Raw genomic sequence first — 16,512 nt, 5'->3', positions numbered from 1 at the left:
CAGGGAGAATTGAATTCAGAAGGTATAAATAACCCGGGAAGAAAAACAAAAATGCAAGCAGTTTATATTCATTTCCCAGTGTTCTTTCTCTGAGTGTAGCTGCTTCTGTCCATCTTTGATCAATTAAGGCTCTCTTTATCAAAGAGGTCCACAAGAAGCATCTCTTATTCTCATAATGAGAAGTCTATAGGACTATTCAAGCCTTCTGCCACCACAGGAAACTCCCTGAATGGAGACCTCTGGTCATTTATAGCCAACCATTCCTTTTTGTGATTGTTCAAGTTCTTATCCTCACAATCATTGTCCCAATCTCCAGTATCCCAGGGAGTAGGCAGACAAGGTCAGTCTTGACTGTCCTCCCAAAGCAAAAACATATTGGACAAAAAGTCCCAATCAAAATGGGACTGCTAGTCTCTCCTCTGTCTCAGATGTGAGCTGTGCTGGCTCAGTACAGTGTGTCTCAAAAATCTGAGTGCAGTTTAAAGCTGGGCTTTAAACTTTGGTTTCTGTTTTTAAAGCTTTGGCTTCTGTTTTGATAGCTGAATGATGAGCTTTTAATCATGAGACTAATTGTGTAACTATGTACAACAAATTGAATGAGGTTGTTGATTTTTTTTTTTTTTTTGGTTAAAATTTTATTGTAAATTTTAATGTTTTAATTAAACATCAACAAATAAGTATTTCAACATGCAAAGAATAGAGAATGCATGTTACAGCTTCTATTACAATGTGTTAAATGTAATCCAGCAATGGCTATCACCCTCATCTGTGTCTTTTTATGAACTTTACCTACTCTCCTGTATATTTTTTGAAAGTAATTCAGTGAATTTTCTTTTTTCCTTCTCCTTCCTTCTTCCCTCCTTGAAAGTTGTGAACTCTTAATGAAACAACTTCCTGAAATAAGAAGCCTATTTTTAAGATAATATCTTATTGGTATCTGTATTTGACAATAAATCATAATGGCAAAGAATCATAACACTATAATCTCTGAAGAACTGAAAATCTTTCAGTCACATGGTTGGTGTGAGTATTGATGCTAGAAGAATTGTCAAGGATGTCAATAAAGTATACAATAAAATAAGATGGGTTAGCCAGATAACACAAGTGAGGAACACCTAAATGCCAGCCTGTGTGTTCCCCATAGATGTTCTGACAATGGTAGAAACATCACTGAAGGTCCTCATACTGGATGGACCCTTTTGTGATAAACTAATGGGAGAACACATGAACCAGAGTTCCTAACCTGCATACATTGTCACATTTTCTTAGTGAGAACAACCATGCCAAGTTACAGGATACGTATGTGTATATTATATGTGTTATATATAACACATGTTATGTATAAAACATATTTTGTATATTTAACAGATTATCTGCCCAACTTTTCTCTTGGAAAGTAAGGTCTAATAGACACACTCTAAAACTCTTCTATGACAATGGTTAAGTCTACTTTCATATATATAGTGTGTGTGTGTATAGACAAATCTTTGTGTGCATATGCAAATATGCGCACACAAATATATTTCAGTTGTATCTATCTCTTTGAGATCCCATTTGGAATTTTCTTAGAGTGTTGTTAATCTGGATATATTGCCATTGTCCTTGAGGACAACTACATCAAGTCACAGGATTTATGTGTATATACATACAAATGTTTGTGCATATACATGCATAAATATTTCAGTTGTGTCTGGTTCTTTGTGATCCCATTTGAGATTTTCTTGGTAATAATATTGGAGTAGTTTTGCTATTTTCTTGCAGCTCATTTTACAGAAGAAATAGAAGGAAATGGGGTTAAGGGACTTGCTTTAGTCACACAGTTAGAAAATCTCTTAATTTTAATTCAGACCTAGCATTCTAGTCACTGTGTCACTTAGCTGCTTGTGTATATGGGCACAAATCTACAAATATCTATTTGTGCATGTACATGCATGCATAAGTATATACATATAGGTACACACACCTGTACACATGTATATCCTAACATGCATGTGAAAATTTTAAAATAGCCATTTTAAATGAATTCTAGGAAAAGGCATCAAGGTCAAGATTGAGTAATGATGTGTTTGGTTTAGCCTAGTGTGACTTCTCCCCTATTCTTACTACATTAGTCTGTTAATAATCCTGAGAGTTTTTTAATACCAACAATTGTTGGACTGTGGTAGAACTGGATTTTTTTCACTTGATTTCAGCTTTGGAAATACTATGAAGTAAAGATTGCATGGGCAAAAGGATGAAAGAAAGATAGGGATGGAGGAAGTAGGGGAAAGGTGGAAGTTTCTCAGGAATACTTAATTTTTATGTTTTAAACAACTAGAAATATAACAATCATCTTTGCAACCAATTAAACTTGCTTTGTAATTTTTAAAAATAACTATCTACATATTAAATTAGAATTTCCAGAACACTGCTATCAGTTGATATTTGCGAGGGTGGAATAATATTTTTATAAAATAATACTAATATAAAGGATTTTTTTTCCATTTTAAAAGCTTTCTTGATAGACTCCCTCCCTCTGTGACTGGCCCACCAGTTCATTTCCTTCCATAGTAAAAACCTTCCTTTATCATAATGTAAATTGAAGAAAATCAAAGTGCCTCTGAGAATGTATAAACAGTCCGATACCTCTAATCCATTGCTTATCTTACAAAGGTCCCACTTATCCCCTTTCTCCTTTAAGTATCCCCTTTATAATCTGTCCTTTAGTTTTGCTTTATTTCCCCTTCTTTAGTTTTCCAATTGATTTTAATACCACATTCTTTGGTTGAGTACTCAATAACTTTTCAGCTTCCAAAGTTGCTTCTTTCCTCTGGAGGACTTGAAGGATAAAGCATTAACTCTTCTCTAAAACTTCCTTTAAGAGGGTTTTGAACTTTCCAAGTAATTCTCCATTTTCTAATATCAGCTCTGCTTGGTTTTGACTACATAAAACATTATGTCCTTGTGCTGGGTATCCCATATCACTTTGCTCCTCTTCATTTTTTGTATATTATAAGCTCCTTGAGAGCAAGAACTGGTGTTTAATCTTTCATATTTGTATCTCTGATATGTAAAATAGTGCCTGACACATTGTAAATGTTTAATAAATTTTGAATTAAGTTCTGTATAGGTTTGCTTGGGTATGTAGTAGCTATATTTTTCAATGTTTTTTTTTTTTTTTCCTTTCAGTTCACAAGTGAGTAAAGTTTACAAAGTAACTATTCCCCTTACCTTTGCTTCCATGTTTGTATATTTTTTCTGATCCACCTCTATTATGAGGAATTAAGTTTTTCCATTTTCCTGTATTTTTCTTTTTTTTTTTTTCTTTACTCTTTAAAGTGGTATAAAACTATATCAGAGTCCTGATTTTGTCTGCTCCCTCTTTGGCTCAAAAAGATTTTGAAGAAACAATGAGCTCTTTCCCCCATTTTAGGATATAAAACTTTAATCAATCTTTCAAAAATTGTTTGAAAATTGTTATCTTTCTGGATTTTTCTTTCTTGTCTGTTATGTTGCAAAGATTATATTCAACTGTAATTTTCCCAGAAGGAAAAATTGCATCAGAGTATACTCATTTTTGCAGGATTAGTTATTCTTGATATGGTAAGCCTTTCTTCTTTTACCTTTGTTATACCATATTGCAAGATATTCTTTATAGTAGTTGGTAGCAAGTCTTATGTGATACTTTTATTCTTGAATACTTGTAGTAGTTTTTCTTTTACCTGAAAACTTTGGATTTTTGTTATAATGTTTCTGAGTATGTTCAATTTGTTATTTTTTTCAGATGACACAGTTCTTTCTATGTTTACTTTGTCCTCTGACTCAGAGTTTTTGGATACAGTAACATTCTCACTCTTTTTGTTGTTGTTCCCTTGCATTTTTTTTTCTTATTTTCTTTCCTTTTTGATCTGATTTTCTTTTTTGCAGCAAGATAATTGTATAAGTATGTTTATACATATTGGATTTAACATATTTTAGCATGTATAACATATATTGGATTGCTTGCCCTGTAAGGGAAGGGAGTGGTGGGAGAGGGGAGGAGGAGAAAATTTGGAATACAAGGTTATGCAAGGATCAGTGTTGAAAAATTATCCATCCATATGTTTTGAAAATAAAAAACTTTAATAAAAAAAAGAAATAAATAAATAACAGAATTTGTGCCAAAAAAAAAAGTTCTTGGAAGTTTTATGATTTTTTTTGAAATATTCTTCCAACTTTTTATATTTGGTCATAATTTTTAGAGTCTAGTGATTGTTAAATTTTCTTCTCATAGTGTTTTCCAAGGCAGTTGTTTTTTGATAATTGATCTCATTTGTTCTAATTTTTCAAATCTTTTGGCTTTGTAATCCTTTTGCTTCACTGAATCATCAGGTATTTTCTCTTCATTTTCTTTTACATTGGCATCAGATCCTTGGGTCAGATTGTTCACTTTTCCTTTTTCTTTTTTTCCCCCTTTTTTGAAAAAGCTTTTTATTTTTAAAACATATGCACAGGGGGCAGTTAGGTGTCGAAGTAGATAGAGCACTAGCCCTGAAGTCAGGAGGATCTTAATATAACTTCCTAGCTGTGTGACCCTGGGTAAGTTCCTTAACCCCAATTGCCTCAGCAAAAAGATAAACAAAAAACCATATGCATGGATAATTTTTCAACACTGACCCTTTCATAGCCTTGTATTCCAAATTTTCTCCTCCTTCCCCCCCACTTCCTCCTTTACAGGGCAAGCAATCCAATATATGTTATATATATGTTAAATCCAACATGGGTAAACATCTATACAATTCTCTTGCTGCACAAGAAAAATCAGATAAAAAAGTAAGTAAATGAGTAAGAAAACAAAATGCAAGCCAACAACAGAAAGAGAAAGAATGTGTTGTTGTGATCCACACTCAGTTTCCACGGTCCTCTCTCTGGGTGTAGATGGCTCTCTGCATCACTGAACAATTGCAACTGGCATCAGTCAACTCATTGGAAAAAGCCATATCCATCAGAATTGATCATATAGTCTTGTTGTTGCCATGTATAATGATCTCCTGGTTCTGCTCATTTCACTTAGCATCAGTTCATGTAAGTCTCTCCAGGCCTCTCTGGAATCATGCTGCTGGTCCTTTCTTACAGAACAATAGTATTCCATAGCATTCATATACCATAACTTATTCAGCCATTCTCCAATTGATGAGCATCCACTCAGTTTCCAGTTTCTTGCCACTACAAAAAGAGCTGCCACAAACATTTTTGCACATGTGGGTCCCTTTCTCTCCTTTAAGATCTCTTTGAGATATAATCCCTGGGACATTGGACACTGCTGGGTCAAAGGGTATGCCTTTGGGGCATAATTCCAGATTGCTCTCCAGAATGGTTGGATCCATTCACAATTCCACCAACAATGTATCAGTGTTCCAGTTTTCCCACCCAACATTATGTGTTATCTTTCCCTGTCATTCTAGCCAATCTGACAGGTGTGTAGTGGTATCTCAGAGTTGTCTTAATTTGCATTTCTCTGATCAATTCTACTTATTTTTCTAAGCAGATATATGAATATCCACACAGCAGCTAGGTGTCACAGTGGCTCGAGTGCCAGGCCTGGAATCAAGAGCACCTGAATTCAAATTTGTTTAGATTCCAACAGGATGATGTTTACTGAGGTTGAGTCGTCCCTCCATTTTAGTTGAGGTTATAATTGCCTTATGACCTTTGGGGTGAGAGGCTTTCTTGGGTCAAGCCCTATCTTATTCCAGAACCATAGCTTCGTTTGCATTCTTGGCTAGGGGCCCAGAGTTAAGCATAATATTAGTGCTAAGTACAGTTGACTACTCATTATGTGGCTTTTGTTTTCTCAGCTGGTTGTACTGTTAATTTCCTTGGGCAGCCAATGTCTACTGCCTGTTAGAGATCTATGACTTCAGGAGCTGATATTAATCACCCTAATGGTATAAAGAAAGCTTTGATATCTTCACCACCTTTCTTTAGCTGCCCTTTTCCCTGCTCCCCTTCCCAAAATATTTTTATGGTAATCATTTGTAGCAGAACTTCTTAAACTTTTTCCATTTGCAAATCCTTTTGATCCAAAAATTATTTATGTGACCCTGAGTATATAGATATATAAAATTGGTTTGCAAATGAAACATTTACTCATAATAAATCACACATTTATTAATTTATTTTTACAATAATAGCTTTTTATTTTTCAAACTACATGGCAAAGATAGTTTCCAACATCCAGCTTTGTAAAACCTTGTCATCACATTTATTTTAAAACAATTCTTTGGTGTATATATATTGGTATACATATATTTGTGTATATATATATATATACATCTATATATAATTTTATCATTTATTAAATATAAAAGCAAAATCACATACTAATGAGATGTGCTTATTTATTTTTACATAAAGAATTAAATCTTGGCAGAATATTTGATACTGCAAGATGTAGAGAATTCAGAAATCTCTTACTGTTACCAGATTTTTTGCAACCCCCATAATGTAAGGCATTGATCCACAATTTAAGGCGCTTTGGTTTATAGAATAGAGATGGCCTCTAGAGACATTGTTTGGCTTTAAAATCCTCCTAAGGTTTTACTCCTTTTTAACAAATGTTCCTCTGGGGAATGGAGTCTGTTTAGAACTCTTATTATCTTAAGCACTTAAGTATTTTTCAATTTCATTTCTATCTTCTCTTTTTATAAGAAATTAGTTATTACTGGTGAGGTTTCATGTTATGATGGGGAAAATGTTATTGGATTTGAATCAGGATTTAGGAATTCAAATCCTAGGATCCTACTTTCTGTGGTCTTGAACAGTCAGTTGTTACCTAAACCAGACTCTGTTTTCTTCATACATGAACATTTAGCCTAAATAAAAACTCTAAATTTTATGATCAGTGGTGGCTACTTCCTCCCTAGACTTTATCTTAACAATTACCCTTCTAGGAAAGACTTGGGGGTGGGGCGGGGGAGGGAGAGTATGGGGACGAAAAATGATGTACTAGAAAAGAACATTGAACTGCAAGTTGAGGTTGAGTTTTCTAGGCTTTCTAAATCACTCCATTTCTCTAGCTCTTGATCCCATCTTGAAAATGTCTACCATCACCATCCACCTTCTTGACCTCAAGGCATTAATGAAGATAAGCTGATATAAATATGAAACTTCTTTGTCAAAATCTGGATATCATATGTCATCAGACATCAGACAATCACAAAAACTTTTTTAAACCTCCTCTTCTCTTTTTCTCATTCAGCAGAATGTAACCCTTCAAAAATAAGAAGCAATGAGAGAAATCAGAAATCTCTTTATATTGTCATCCTTAATATGGGGGACATAAAATCCAAATCTCTAATAGAGATTATTTCATTTTTTGTAGTGTCCCTGATATGTGGTACTTTATGGTGTGGTGTTTAATAAAAATTTGGTTAATTGATAGGAACAATTAGGTATGAGTCAGAAGGAGTTGAGAGCTTAGCTAAGCAGGATCAGAGATATGACCAGGAAAGAGAATGTACTTGAATGTACCAAAAAAAGAGTAGATTTTGTACTAGGAAGATCTCATTATGGACAATCAAGATACCTGGGTTTCATTCCTAGTTCTTTCATTAGCAAGCCTTCTGACTTGAGTTAGTCCTATTCTTTCTGAGCTTCAATTTTCCTGAAGAATGAGGGATTTGGATATGATTTTCTACTAGAAGTATTGCCTTCTAGCTTTTATGAAATGTGTTTTACCTATGGTCATATAGTCAATATGTGTATGATGCAGGGGCTTACAAGAGGAAAAGGGTGGAGGAGGGAGGGTAATAGATTATGGGTGATAGAATTGCCACTCAGGTACTTTAAACTGTCCATCATTACAAAAAAAATTGCTTTCAGTTGGGGAACTGATCATTTCTTCCAGTAACTTGCTTTTGGCTCCCTCTAGTGCTTTTTTGGGATGACCATCTTCAAATCTCCACATTCTTGTGGAAAAGATTGCATTCTTTGAAATTTATGAAACATTTTGTTTTCTATTTGATTTCATGTTTTAAAAGTCTCATTATAAAAAATTAAAAAAAGAAAAGGATTTTAAAAAAGCCACTCCAAATTAGGGGGATAGATGATTTGATCTTGGAAAAGCCCTTTTTGGAGAAAAATGTTAGGGTTAGAATGAGGTTTGGTGAAATAGATAAGGAAAGGGGACTCTTAGGAGTTTCTTTCATTCAACTAGAGAAATTTGGGAACTTTTTTTTTCTTGGAGCAAGGATAGTTAACACTGAGTTGAAGACATTTCAGAATTCATTTTGCTGTGGACTATGGGAAGGAGATTCTTTTTAGCCCTGGATCTTAATTATTCGTTCCCCAAGTCTTTGTTGTCCTGGAGTAGATTTTCACACTCTTCCTGGCAAGCCAAAAAAGTGTTTTTTTTTTTTTTTTTTTTTATTAACAGAGTTCATTGCTTGTTATTCTGATACTTTTTTTTGATTAAATGTTGGAGTGTTTAGTATGAATGTCCAGGTGCTAGGAATACAGAAGTATAAAATGCAGTAAGTTTCACGTCCTCAAGGAACTTGTGGTCTAGTTATGGGTGAGAGTGAACATACTCATAGAAAGGTAGCAACATAAAATATTGCAGCCTGAATGCTATGGAAGAGATTGTTGAAGGCTGAGACTAACTCTGTAGAAGAGGTAAAATAAGTGAAGAGAACTCTCATCCCTTCCTCTTGGGCTTTCTCTTTCTATGCTAAAGCTCTCAATTTCTTAGGTATTTCAGCTTTTGGGCTGGCCCTTCTCCAGGTGTTATTTAGATCATCCAGTTTCTTAGTGGCCCAGTGGATAGAATGCTAGATCTTGAGTTAGGTCTGAGATAAAATTCAACCTCAAGAAACTTACCAAGCTCTGTGATTCTGGATACGTGATTTAAACCCATATGCCTTAATTTTCTCTTCTTTAAAATGGGTATAATAATAATACCTACCTCACAGGCTGTTTGGAAGATGTAGTATAGTTGTAAAGCACCCTTGCAAACTTTTGAGCCTTAAGTAAATGCTATCCTGACTAAGGCAGGAGAATAGCACGACAATCCTCTATTCCTGGAAGCTATGCCATTCTTTTTTTCTTTTTTAATGGAGAGGGCATGGTAGTACAGATAGCTGAAAAAACATTTGTATAATTCTCTTTCTGCCCCTTCCCTCACTCTTTGTTTTAAGCTCTTAATAAAATAAATGCTCTTATATTACAAATATTAGCCCTAAACCAATGCCAGGGAAGAATCTAAGCTGGCACTAAAATGTTCTGCAGACAAGCTTCTCTGGTTCTTCATTTTTCTATATGTGAAATAACAGAGTTGGACTAGGTGGCCTTGAGTTCCCATTCAGGTTTTAAATCTATCACTTCCCAAGTGGATGACTGCATGTTAGGTATGTTCTAGCAGGGAATTTCTGTTTAGTCCAAATTGGAGTACCTGGTTTCTTGAGATCTCTTCCATTTAATTTTGTGATTCTGGATAAATAAAAAGAGTAAATTTTTCATTATATATTGAAAATAAGCCTTTACTCAGTGGAATGACTATATTAGGTACTAGTGATGGAAAGACCAAAAACCAAAGTCTGTTAGCCTCAGGGCTTATTTCTACAAGATGAAATATGACATTCACAAGGCAAGTAACAGTGAAGGGTGAGGGAGTGACATCAAGAAAGAGCTCAATGAAGAATTATTATCTAGAATTGATTATTATAAGATAAAAAAGGGAATGAAGGGAATAGTATGTAGAAATGCAGAATAGGATGCTGCATGTTGAGGTTGAGGACCATTCAGCTGATCTGTTTTGATGCAAAGAATGTACAATAGAATATTGTGAACTAAAGATAGAAAAATAGGAATATTCCCATTGTTAATGCCAAGCTAATTCTGGTGATATTAGGTAGTAATCCTGAATATTTTCAATTAAGAAATGATGCAGAGCTATTCTTTGGAAGATTACTGTGGCTGCATATAGTAGATAGATCTATGGAATTTGATGCCAATGGAATATCTAAGAGACAGATGATAATGTTCAAGGGAAGGATTGCAGGTCATCAACAAAGAAGATAGGTCAACTCAAGGGACAATAATGAGCTCACTTAAGAGAAAGGAAATGTAGGACATCCTGGATAATAGTAATCCAACTAAAGAAAGAAAGATCATCAGAACTAGGAGAAAGCAATGCCACAGAAGCCAAGAAAAACAAGAAAGTATCTTTAGAGGGATGGGTAGTCTGCCCTTATCAAGATGTATGGGGAAAGGGGTTCAAGGAAGATGAAAACAGAAAAGCCCATGAGATTTAGCAGTTGTCATTGTTGATAACCTTTTAAATTTGTTTTTGTTGATTTTCTTATATGATAGTAATTTTCCAATATGCCTTCATTAAATCTTCCCTTGTAACAAAGAGTTGAGTAAAAATACCTGAGAAAATGACTTTATTTCCTGGCATATGCAATACTCTACCCGTTAGTCCTTTATTTAACACAGAAAGGAAATGTTTAATCACATATTCTCTAGAATTAAAAATAGTTATAGCAATTAATGGGTTTGAGTTAAATTTTGTAATTTGTAATAGTCTAGTTATATGTTTTTTCCCCTTTTGGTTCTGTTTTGCATTAGTACATACAAGTCTTCCCAAGAGTCTCCAAATTTCTCATATTCATGGTTGCTTATAAGAAAATAATTCACTGCTTCCTCATATCACAATATATTCAATCATTTCCCAATAGATGGGCACACATTTTGTGGCCAGTTGATTGCCACCACAAAAAGTGATGCTATGAAAATCGTTTTTATGGGAAATTTCTTTCATTGCTCTCACCAAGTAATGGGGTTGAAGGGTCAAAGAGCACGAGTAATTTGGTAACTTTTCCTCAAATAATTTCAAAAGTTTTCCAAATTGGACTGACACAATTCAATTGTGTAATAAAGTGCAAGTTAAGAATAATTTGTCTCCTACCATAGCTGCTATTTTTTCAAATTTTTTGTCATATGGTATTTGTGGTATATTAAGGATGTCTCTATTTGAATTTATTTTAGAACATAATGAAAGCTTGTTTTCTGTTAGACTTTCCAATTCTTATCAAATAGAGTTCTTTCCTAAGAAATTTGTGATTTGGGGGTTTTACCAAACACTCAGTTATTGAGTTACATTTTTTCTGATTTTTACTTTTAAAAATTGTTCCATCAATCTACTTTTCTATTTTTTAACAAATACCAAATGGTTTTGATGATTGCTAATTTTCATAATTTAGTTTGTGTTCTCCTTAGTTCTTACCTTCCCCCCATATTTCCCTTTTATTCTACATCTTTTGTTTCTTCAAATGAATAGTCATTATCTATCTAGTTCTCTGTAAAATATCCCTATTATTGGTATATATTTCTAACTATAAATGACCTTCTAACTGTGGTATTGTCATTCTTTATAATATTTCTCTAGCTATTTAATTTCTTTATACCTTTAAGTAGTATTTTATAATTGAATCTTTACAAGTATTGGATATGCTTTGATAGAGTGACTCCCAAATATTTTATGCATTTTGTAATGTCTCCTTTTCTAGTTGGCATTAATTTTGTTCGAGCAAAGGATTTAGGATATCAACCAAAGTTGTCTGTTTTGTCTCTCATGATCTCTTGTCTTTTGTGATCTTTAGTATCCCTTGTTAGATTATAAATTTTCCCCTTACTCTAGATCTGAAAGTGCTTATTATAGCCAGGCTCTTTGCTAACCACTGAGGATATATAAATTAAAAAAAAAAAAAAGACAACCTCTACATCAAGGAACTTTGAATCTGAATTTACTGATACACTGATATGTACTATATGTGTGTACCTGTCATTTTCCCATTGAGGGGAAAGATAGATTTTGTTTTTATTTTTGTAATGTTCCATCATGCCTATTTGGCCCAGAAAACTTATCATTGAGAAATTTCATTATGCTGCAAGACTGATTCTATCTGGTACTGAATTTCATGGAAAGCAGTGCAATGGACTCCAGAGCCTCTCTTCAAGGAGGGACCTCTGTATAGTTTCCCCCCAGGGCTTCTCACAGGCTTTTGGAGGCTGTCAGGTAATTTCTCTCTCGACCCAATCTCTCTCTGCTTCTCTCTTAAGTTTTTTTTTTTTTTTTGCATGTCTTCTCCCTGTAGATTGTAAGGGTGTAATGATTTTTCCCCCCCAAGTTCAGGGACCAAGTAAGTAATCAAGCCAAATTTGAATCCCTAGGTTTTCAGGATGCAACCCCAGATCCCTTCCTTGCTTTTTTACTGGGATCATGTTTGATTTGTTTCAGGGTAAATCCTCCTGTTAAATCAAATATTTCTGTTAGTCATCTTTAAAAACTGGAGATATGAACTATTATCATTCTGAGAATTCCAATGCCTGTGTAATAGGAAAAAATAAACAATTCAAAATTTGTCATATAAAAGTAATATATATATATTACCGAATCATTAGATTATTGTAGGATTCTAAAACTAGGGCTTGTAGAGAAGGATGTCCTTTTGAGGTCATCTGGTCCAATCCATTTAAGGTGGGGAGTTTTTCTGCTGAAAGATGAAACTTTTATTTAAAATAATATTAATTCTCAATTTAATGAACACCAAAAAGAAAAAAATTCCTCCACACACACACACATATAAAGTGAAAATTTTAAAAAAGAGATTATTTGTGGAACCAAGAATCTTGTTATATAGATTAAAGAACAAGTTTGTAAAAAATTCACCAACAAAATTTCCTTTTTTTTACTTTTTGTGCATTTTTTTTTTCAAAATGCTTCATCGATCTCTCTTGTTTTTTTCTTTTTGAAAACTGAGCCCCTTCAAATCAAAAGGGAGAAAGCAAGAATTCTCACAAGAAAGAAACATGGTTGGGAAAAAATGCCAAAAATGCACATATTTGCCAAATCCAGAAATGTATCATTCTGTATCAATTCTCTTCACCCCTCCAGTAGGAGGTGGATAGCAATAGCATGCTTGTCATTGATCCTCTGGAGTTTGTGGTTTGTCTGAACTCTTTCCAACTCCTTGTTAACTCTGTTATTCTTTACAGCTATTTTTCTTGGTTAAATTGTACTCCTGGTTCTACTTATTTTGTTGTATCATTTAATATATTCCCAGGTTTCTCTGAAACAATTTCATATATATATATATATAACTGGGAGTTAGCATGAATCATTCTGAGTTGGTTAATTGGCATAGCAGGGGGAGTTCTGGGTTTAGCATGCTAGTACTACAAGGAATCTCTGATGTGCCAGTACTGCAAGGAATTTCTGATGAACCCAACTTAAGGAATGCTGTTTTATTTCTTGCTCAACTGATTCTGATTCCCGTGTCAGTCTGACCTCTTCTGGATATGAGAGAGCTCAAACAAATCAAGGTGATTAATTAGGATTTATTAAACACTCTATTTTCACACCATTTTGTTTTGGTTTTGTTGTACATACAAAAAGATGTGCTATAAAAATATTTTTATATAGAACTATGGGTCCCTTGGTCTCTCTGATGAATAGATCATATGCAAAGGGTATGCATTTTTCCTACATAGTTCTGAACCGTTTTCCAGAATGGTAGGATCAATCCATAGTTTTCCTACCAATGCCTGTCTTCCCATGGCCTTTCCAAACAATTTTCATTTTCATTCTTGCATCTTTATTAATCTAATAGGTGTGAGATATGAAGCCTCAAGGATTTTTTTGTTTGAATTCTTCTAATAGTGATTTGGAACTTTTAAAAAATATATCACATGGCTATTAATTGTTTAGATTCATCCCTTTGAGAAGTGTTTTTTCATATTCTTTGACCATTTATCTATTGGTTGTCATTCTTATATATTTTCATCAGTTTCTAATATATTTTTTATATTGGACTATTGTGGGAGCATTATTCTAATTCTCTGCCCTCTCCCTTTTCTTTCTTCCCCTCATTACCCATACAGGCCAGAATAACTTTTTCTCAAGATATTGACTGTGCTCAAATCTTAATTAACTCAGGATACTAGAAGTTAGGACTATATCACTTCCTGGTTGCCTAAAAGCATAGCAACCATACAGAACTACAGGGACTCTGCTATTTGGCTGATTGACTTGACCACCTCAGGCTAGGGAGCTTCACTTAGCTGAATCAACTTGAGATGTTTTCTTCATCTTGAATATTCTTGTACTATATCTAAGTAAGTCTTTGTTAACTGTTGAAAGGCTCTGTGGATGTCTTAAATTATTCTTTTTAAAAAATAACTTCTCTTTTATTTTTAGTTCCAAATTCTCTCCCTTCTCTGTCCTTTACCCACTGAGAAAGTAAGAAAAACAAAAGCCATTTAAAATATGTATAACAGTCATGCAAAATGAATCCCCATGTTCCCCAAATTAAAAAAAAAAATGATAGAAAAGAAAATATCTGCATTGTGAGTCCATCAGCTCTCTTTATCTGAAAGTGGTGAATGTGCTTTGTCGTGAGTCCTTTGAAATTCTATTAGTCACTGCATTGATCAGAACTCTTTACTTTCAAAGTTGTTTTTTTCCCCAATATTGCTATTACTGTGTAAAGCATTATTCTTGTTTTGCTCACTTTCACTTTGTATCAGTTTTTCTGAAACCATCCATTTCATCTTTTCTTACAAAACAATTGAATATTGTCATATTCATATTCTATCACTTTTTTTTAGCTGTTCTACAGTTGAATGGGTATCCCCTTAGTTTTCAATTCTGCCATTACAAAAAGAGATGTGTGATACTATACTAATGCATTGTTGATGGAGTTATGACATAATCCTACCATTCTAGAAAGCAATTTGGAACTATATTCAGGCTATAAAACTAACCTTTGATCTAGCAGTGCCACTATTCAGTCCATATCCCAAAGAGATCAAAGAAGGAGGAAAAGGACCCACATGTGCAATGTTTGTAGCAGCTCTTTTTGTAGTGGCAAGGAATTGGAAATTGAGAGGATGTCCCTCAGTTGTTGAATGAATGAATAAGTTATGGAATATGAATGTAATGGAATATTATTATTATTCTATAAAAATGAATAAACTAATTTTAGAAAATTTTACATTGATCCTTGCAAAACCTTGTGTTCCAAATTTCCCCACCCCCTCCCCTGAATGGCAGGTAATCCAATACATGTTAAATATGTTAAAATTCAATAAACTTTGGATGGAAAATGCCATCCACATCCAAAGAGGACACTATAAAGACTGATTCTAGATCATCACACTCTATTTTTACCCTTTTTTCCCTTCTTTTTTCTTTCTCATGATTTTTCCCTTTTCTGATTTTTCTCTCCCAACATGACGCATATGAAAATGTGTAAAAAATAAATAAATATATATGTGTATGTATATCTGTGTACATACATGCACACACAAGCACATATACATATATAAACTGATCATATATTTGTGTGTGTGTATGTGTGTGTGTGTACATGTATTATATATAATCCATATACATATACTTTATTTCTTTTAATAACCCTAGGTAAGATTATATAATAACCCTCAGAAATATAATATGTTGGGGGTATAATTCTAGGAAAGAAATTTCTGGGTCAAAGGTTATGTATAATTTAATAGTTTTGGAAGCATAGTTCCTTTTTTTTTTTTTTTTTTTTTGGCAGAATGATTGGCCTAATTCTTAGCCCTACCAAGAATGCATTTTCCTACATCCCCTCTGACATTTGTCATTTTCCTTTTTTGTAATTTTAGCCAGTCTAATGGGTTCCCCCTCTTATTAATTTTCTCTTCTTATTTTAATTTAAAAGTTTGTACAAAAACTTTTCAATTTTATGTATTCAAAATTGATTCATTTTGTCTTCTGAGATCTGTCCTTTTAACCTTCTTATTTTATAGATGAAAAAATCAAGGCCCAAAGAGATGACACAGATATTGAATAGCACAGCTGGGACCCAGCTCCTCTGACTCTAGAATCCCAGAGTTCTTTCTACTGCACCACTTGGCTTTAGTAACAAAGTCTTTCCTGGCTTGGCGGAATGGCAAAGCCAGGGTTGCATCTGGCAATTCATAAAGGAAGATTTTAAAATTCATTCTGCTTATTAAACTTAGAGCCAAGTGATATGTTCATTAGAAAAATTGTTGTTTTCCTTCCTTCTCAAAAGAGGGACCATGACATCTGGGAGGTGATGCCGTCATATGCAAGTGAATTGGAGCCTGATTGCAGGTCTGGTGTGCCATTTGCTTCTGCCTCAATTGTAGTGAAATATAGTTATTTTATTTTTTTTGGCAATTTTGGCAGTTGAGGTTAAATGACTTTCCTAGAGTCACAGAATTAGTCAGTGTTGAGTCTGAAGTTGAATTTGAACTCTGGTCCTCCTGATTCCAGGGCTGGTGCTCCATGGAACTGTGGAGCTTAGCTCCCTATGCCACTTAGCTGCCCTGAAATAAATAAACAAACAAACAAATAAATAAATAAATGAATTTTATTTACAACAAATATTATATGCCTACTGTATATTAGGCATTATGCTAAGTGTTAGGAACATAAATACAAATAAGAAAAGGAAAAAAAAATTGCCACCAAGGATCCTATTG

At 33.9% G+C, this 16,512-nt stretch overlaps 1 protein-coding gene across 1 annotated transcript in view; it reads left to right on the top strand.

Annotated features, from left to right (window-relative positions):
* Positions 1–16,053, top strand: part of AKAP1 (A-kinase anchoring protein 1) — a 68,947-nt gene extending 52,894 nt beyond the window's left edge. The window contains exon 11 of the mRNA XM_051994232.1: positions 15,814–16,053. Coding sequence (XP_051850192.1) covers positions 15,814–15,882 — 69 coding nt within the window. The 3' untranslated portion in view covers positions 15,883–16,053. The remainder of the gene's footprint in view (positions 1–15,813) is intronic.
* Positions 16,054–16,512: the final 459 nt, after the last annotated feature.

This window comes from Antechinus flavipes, chromosome 4, assembly GCF_016432865.1.
Source record: "Antechinus flavipes isolate AdamAnt ecotype Samford, QLD, Australia chromosome 4, AdamAnt_v2, whole genome shotgun sequence".
Lineage (NCBI taxonomy): Eukaryota > Metazoa > Chordata > Mammalia > Dasyuromorphia > Dasyuridae > Antechinus > Antechinus flavipes.
The sequence above is the reverse complement of the archived record's forward strand: the minus strand, read 5'-3'. Positions and strand labels throughout refer to the sequence as shown.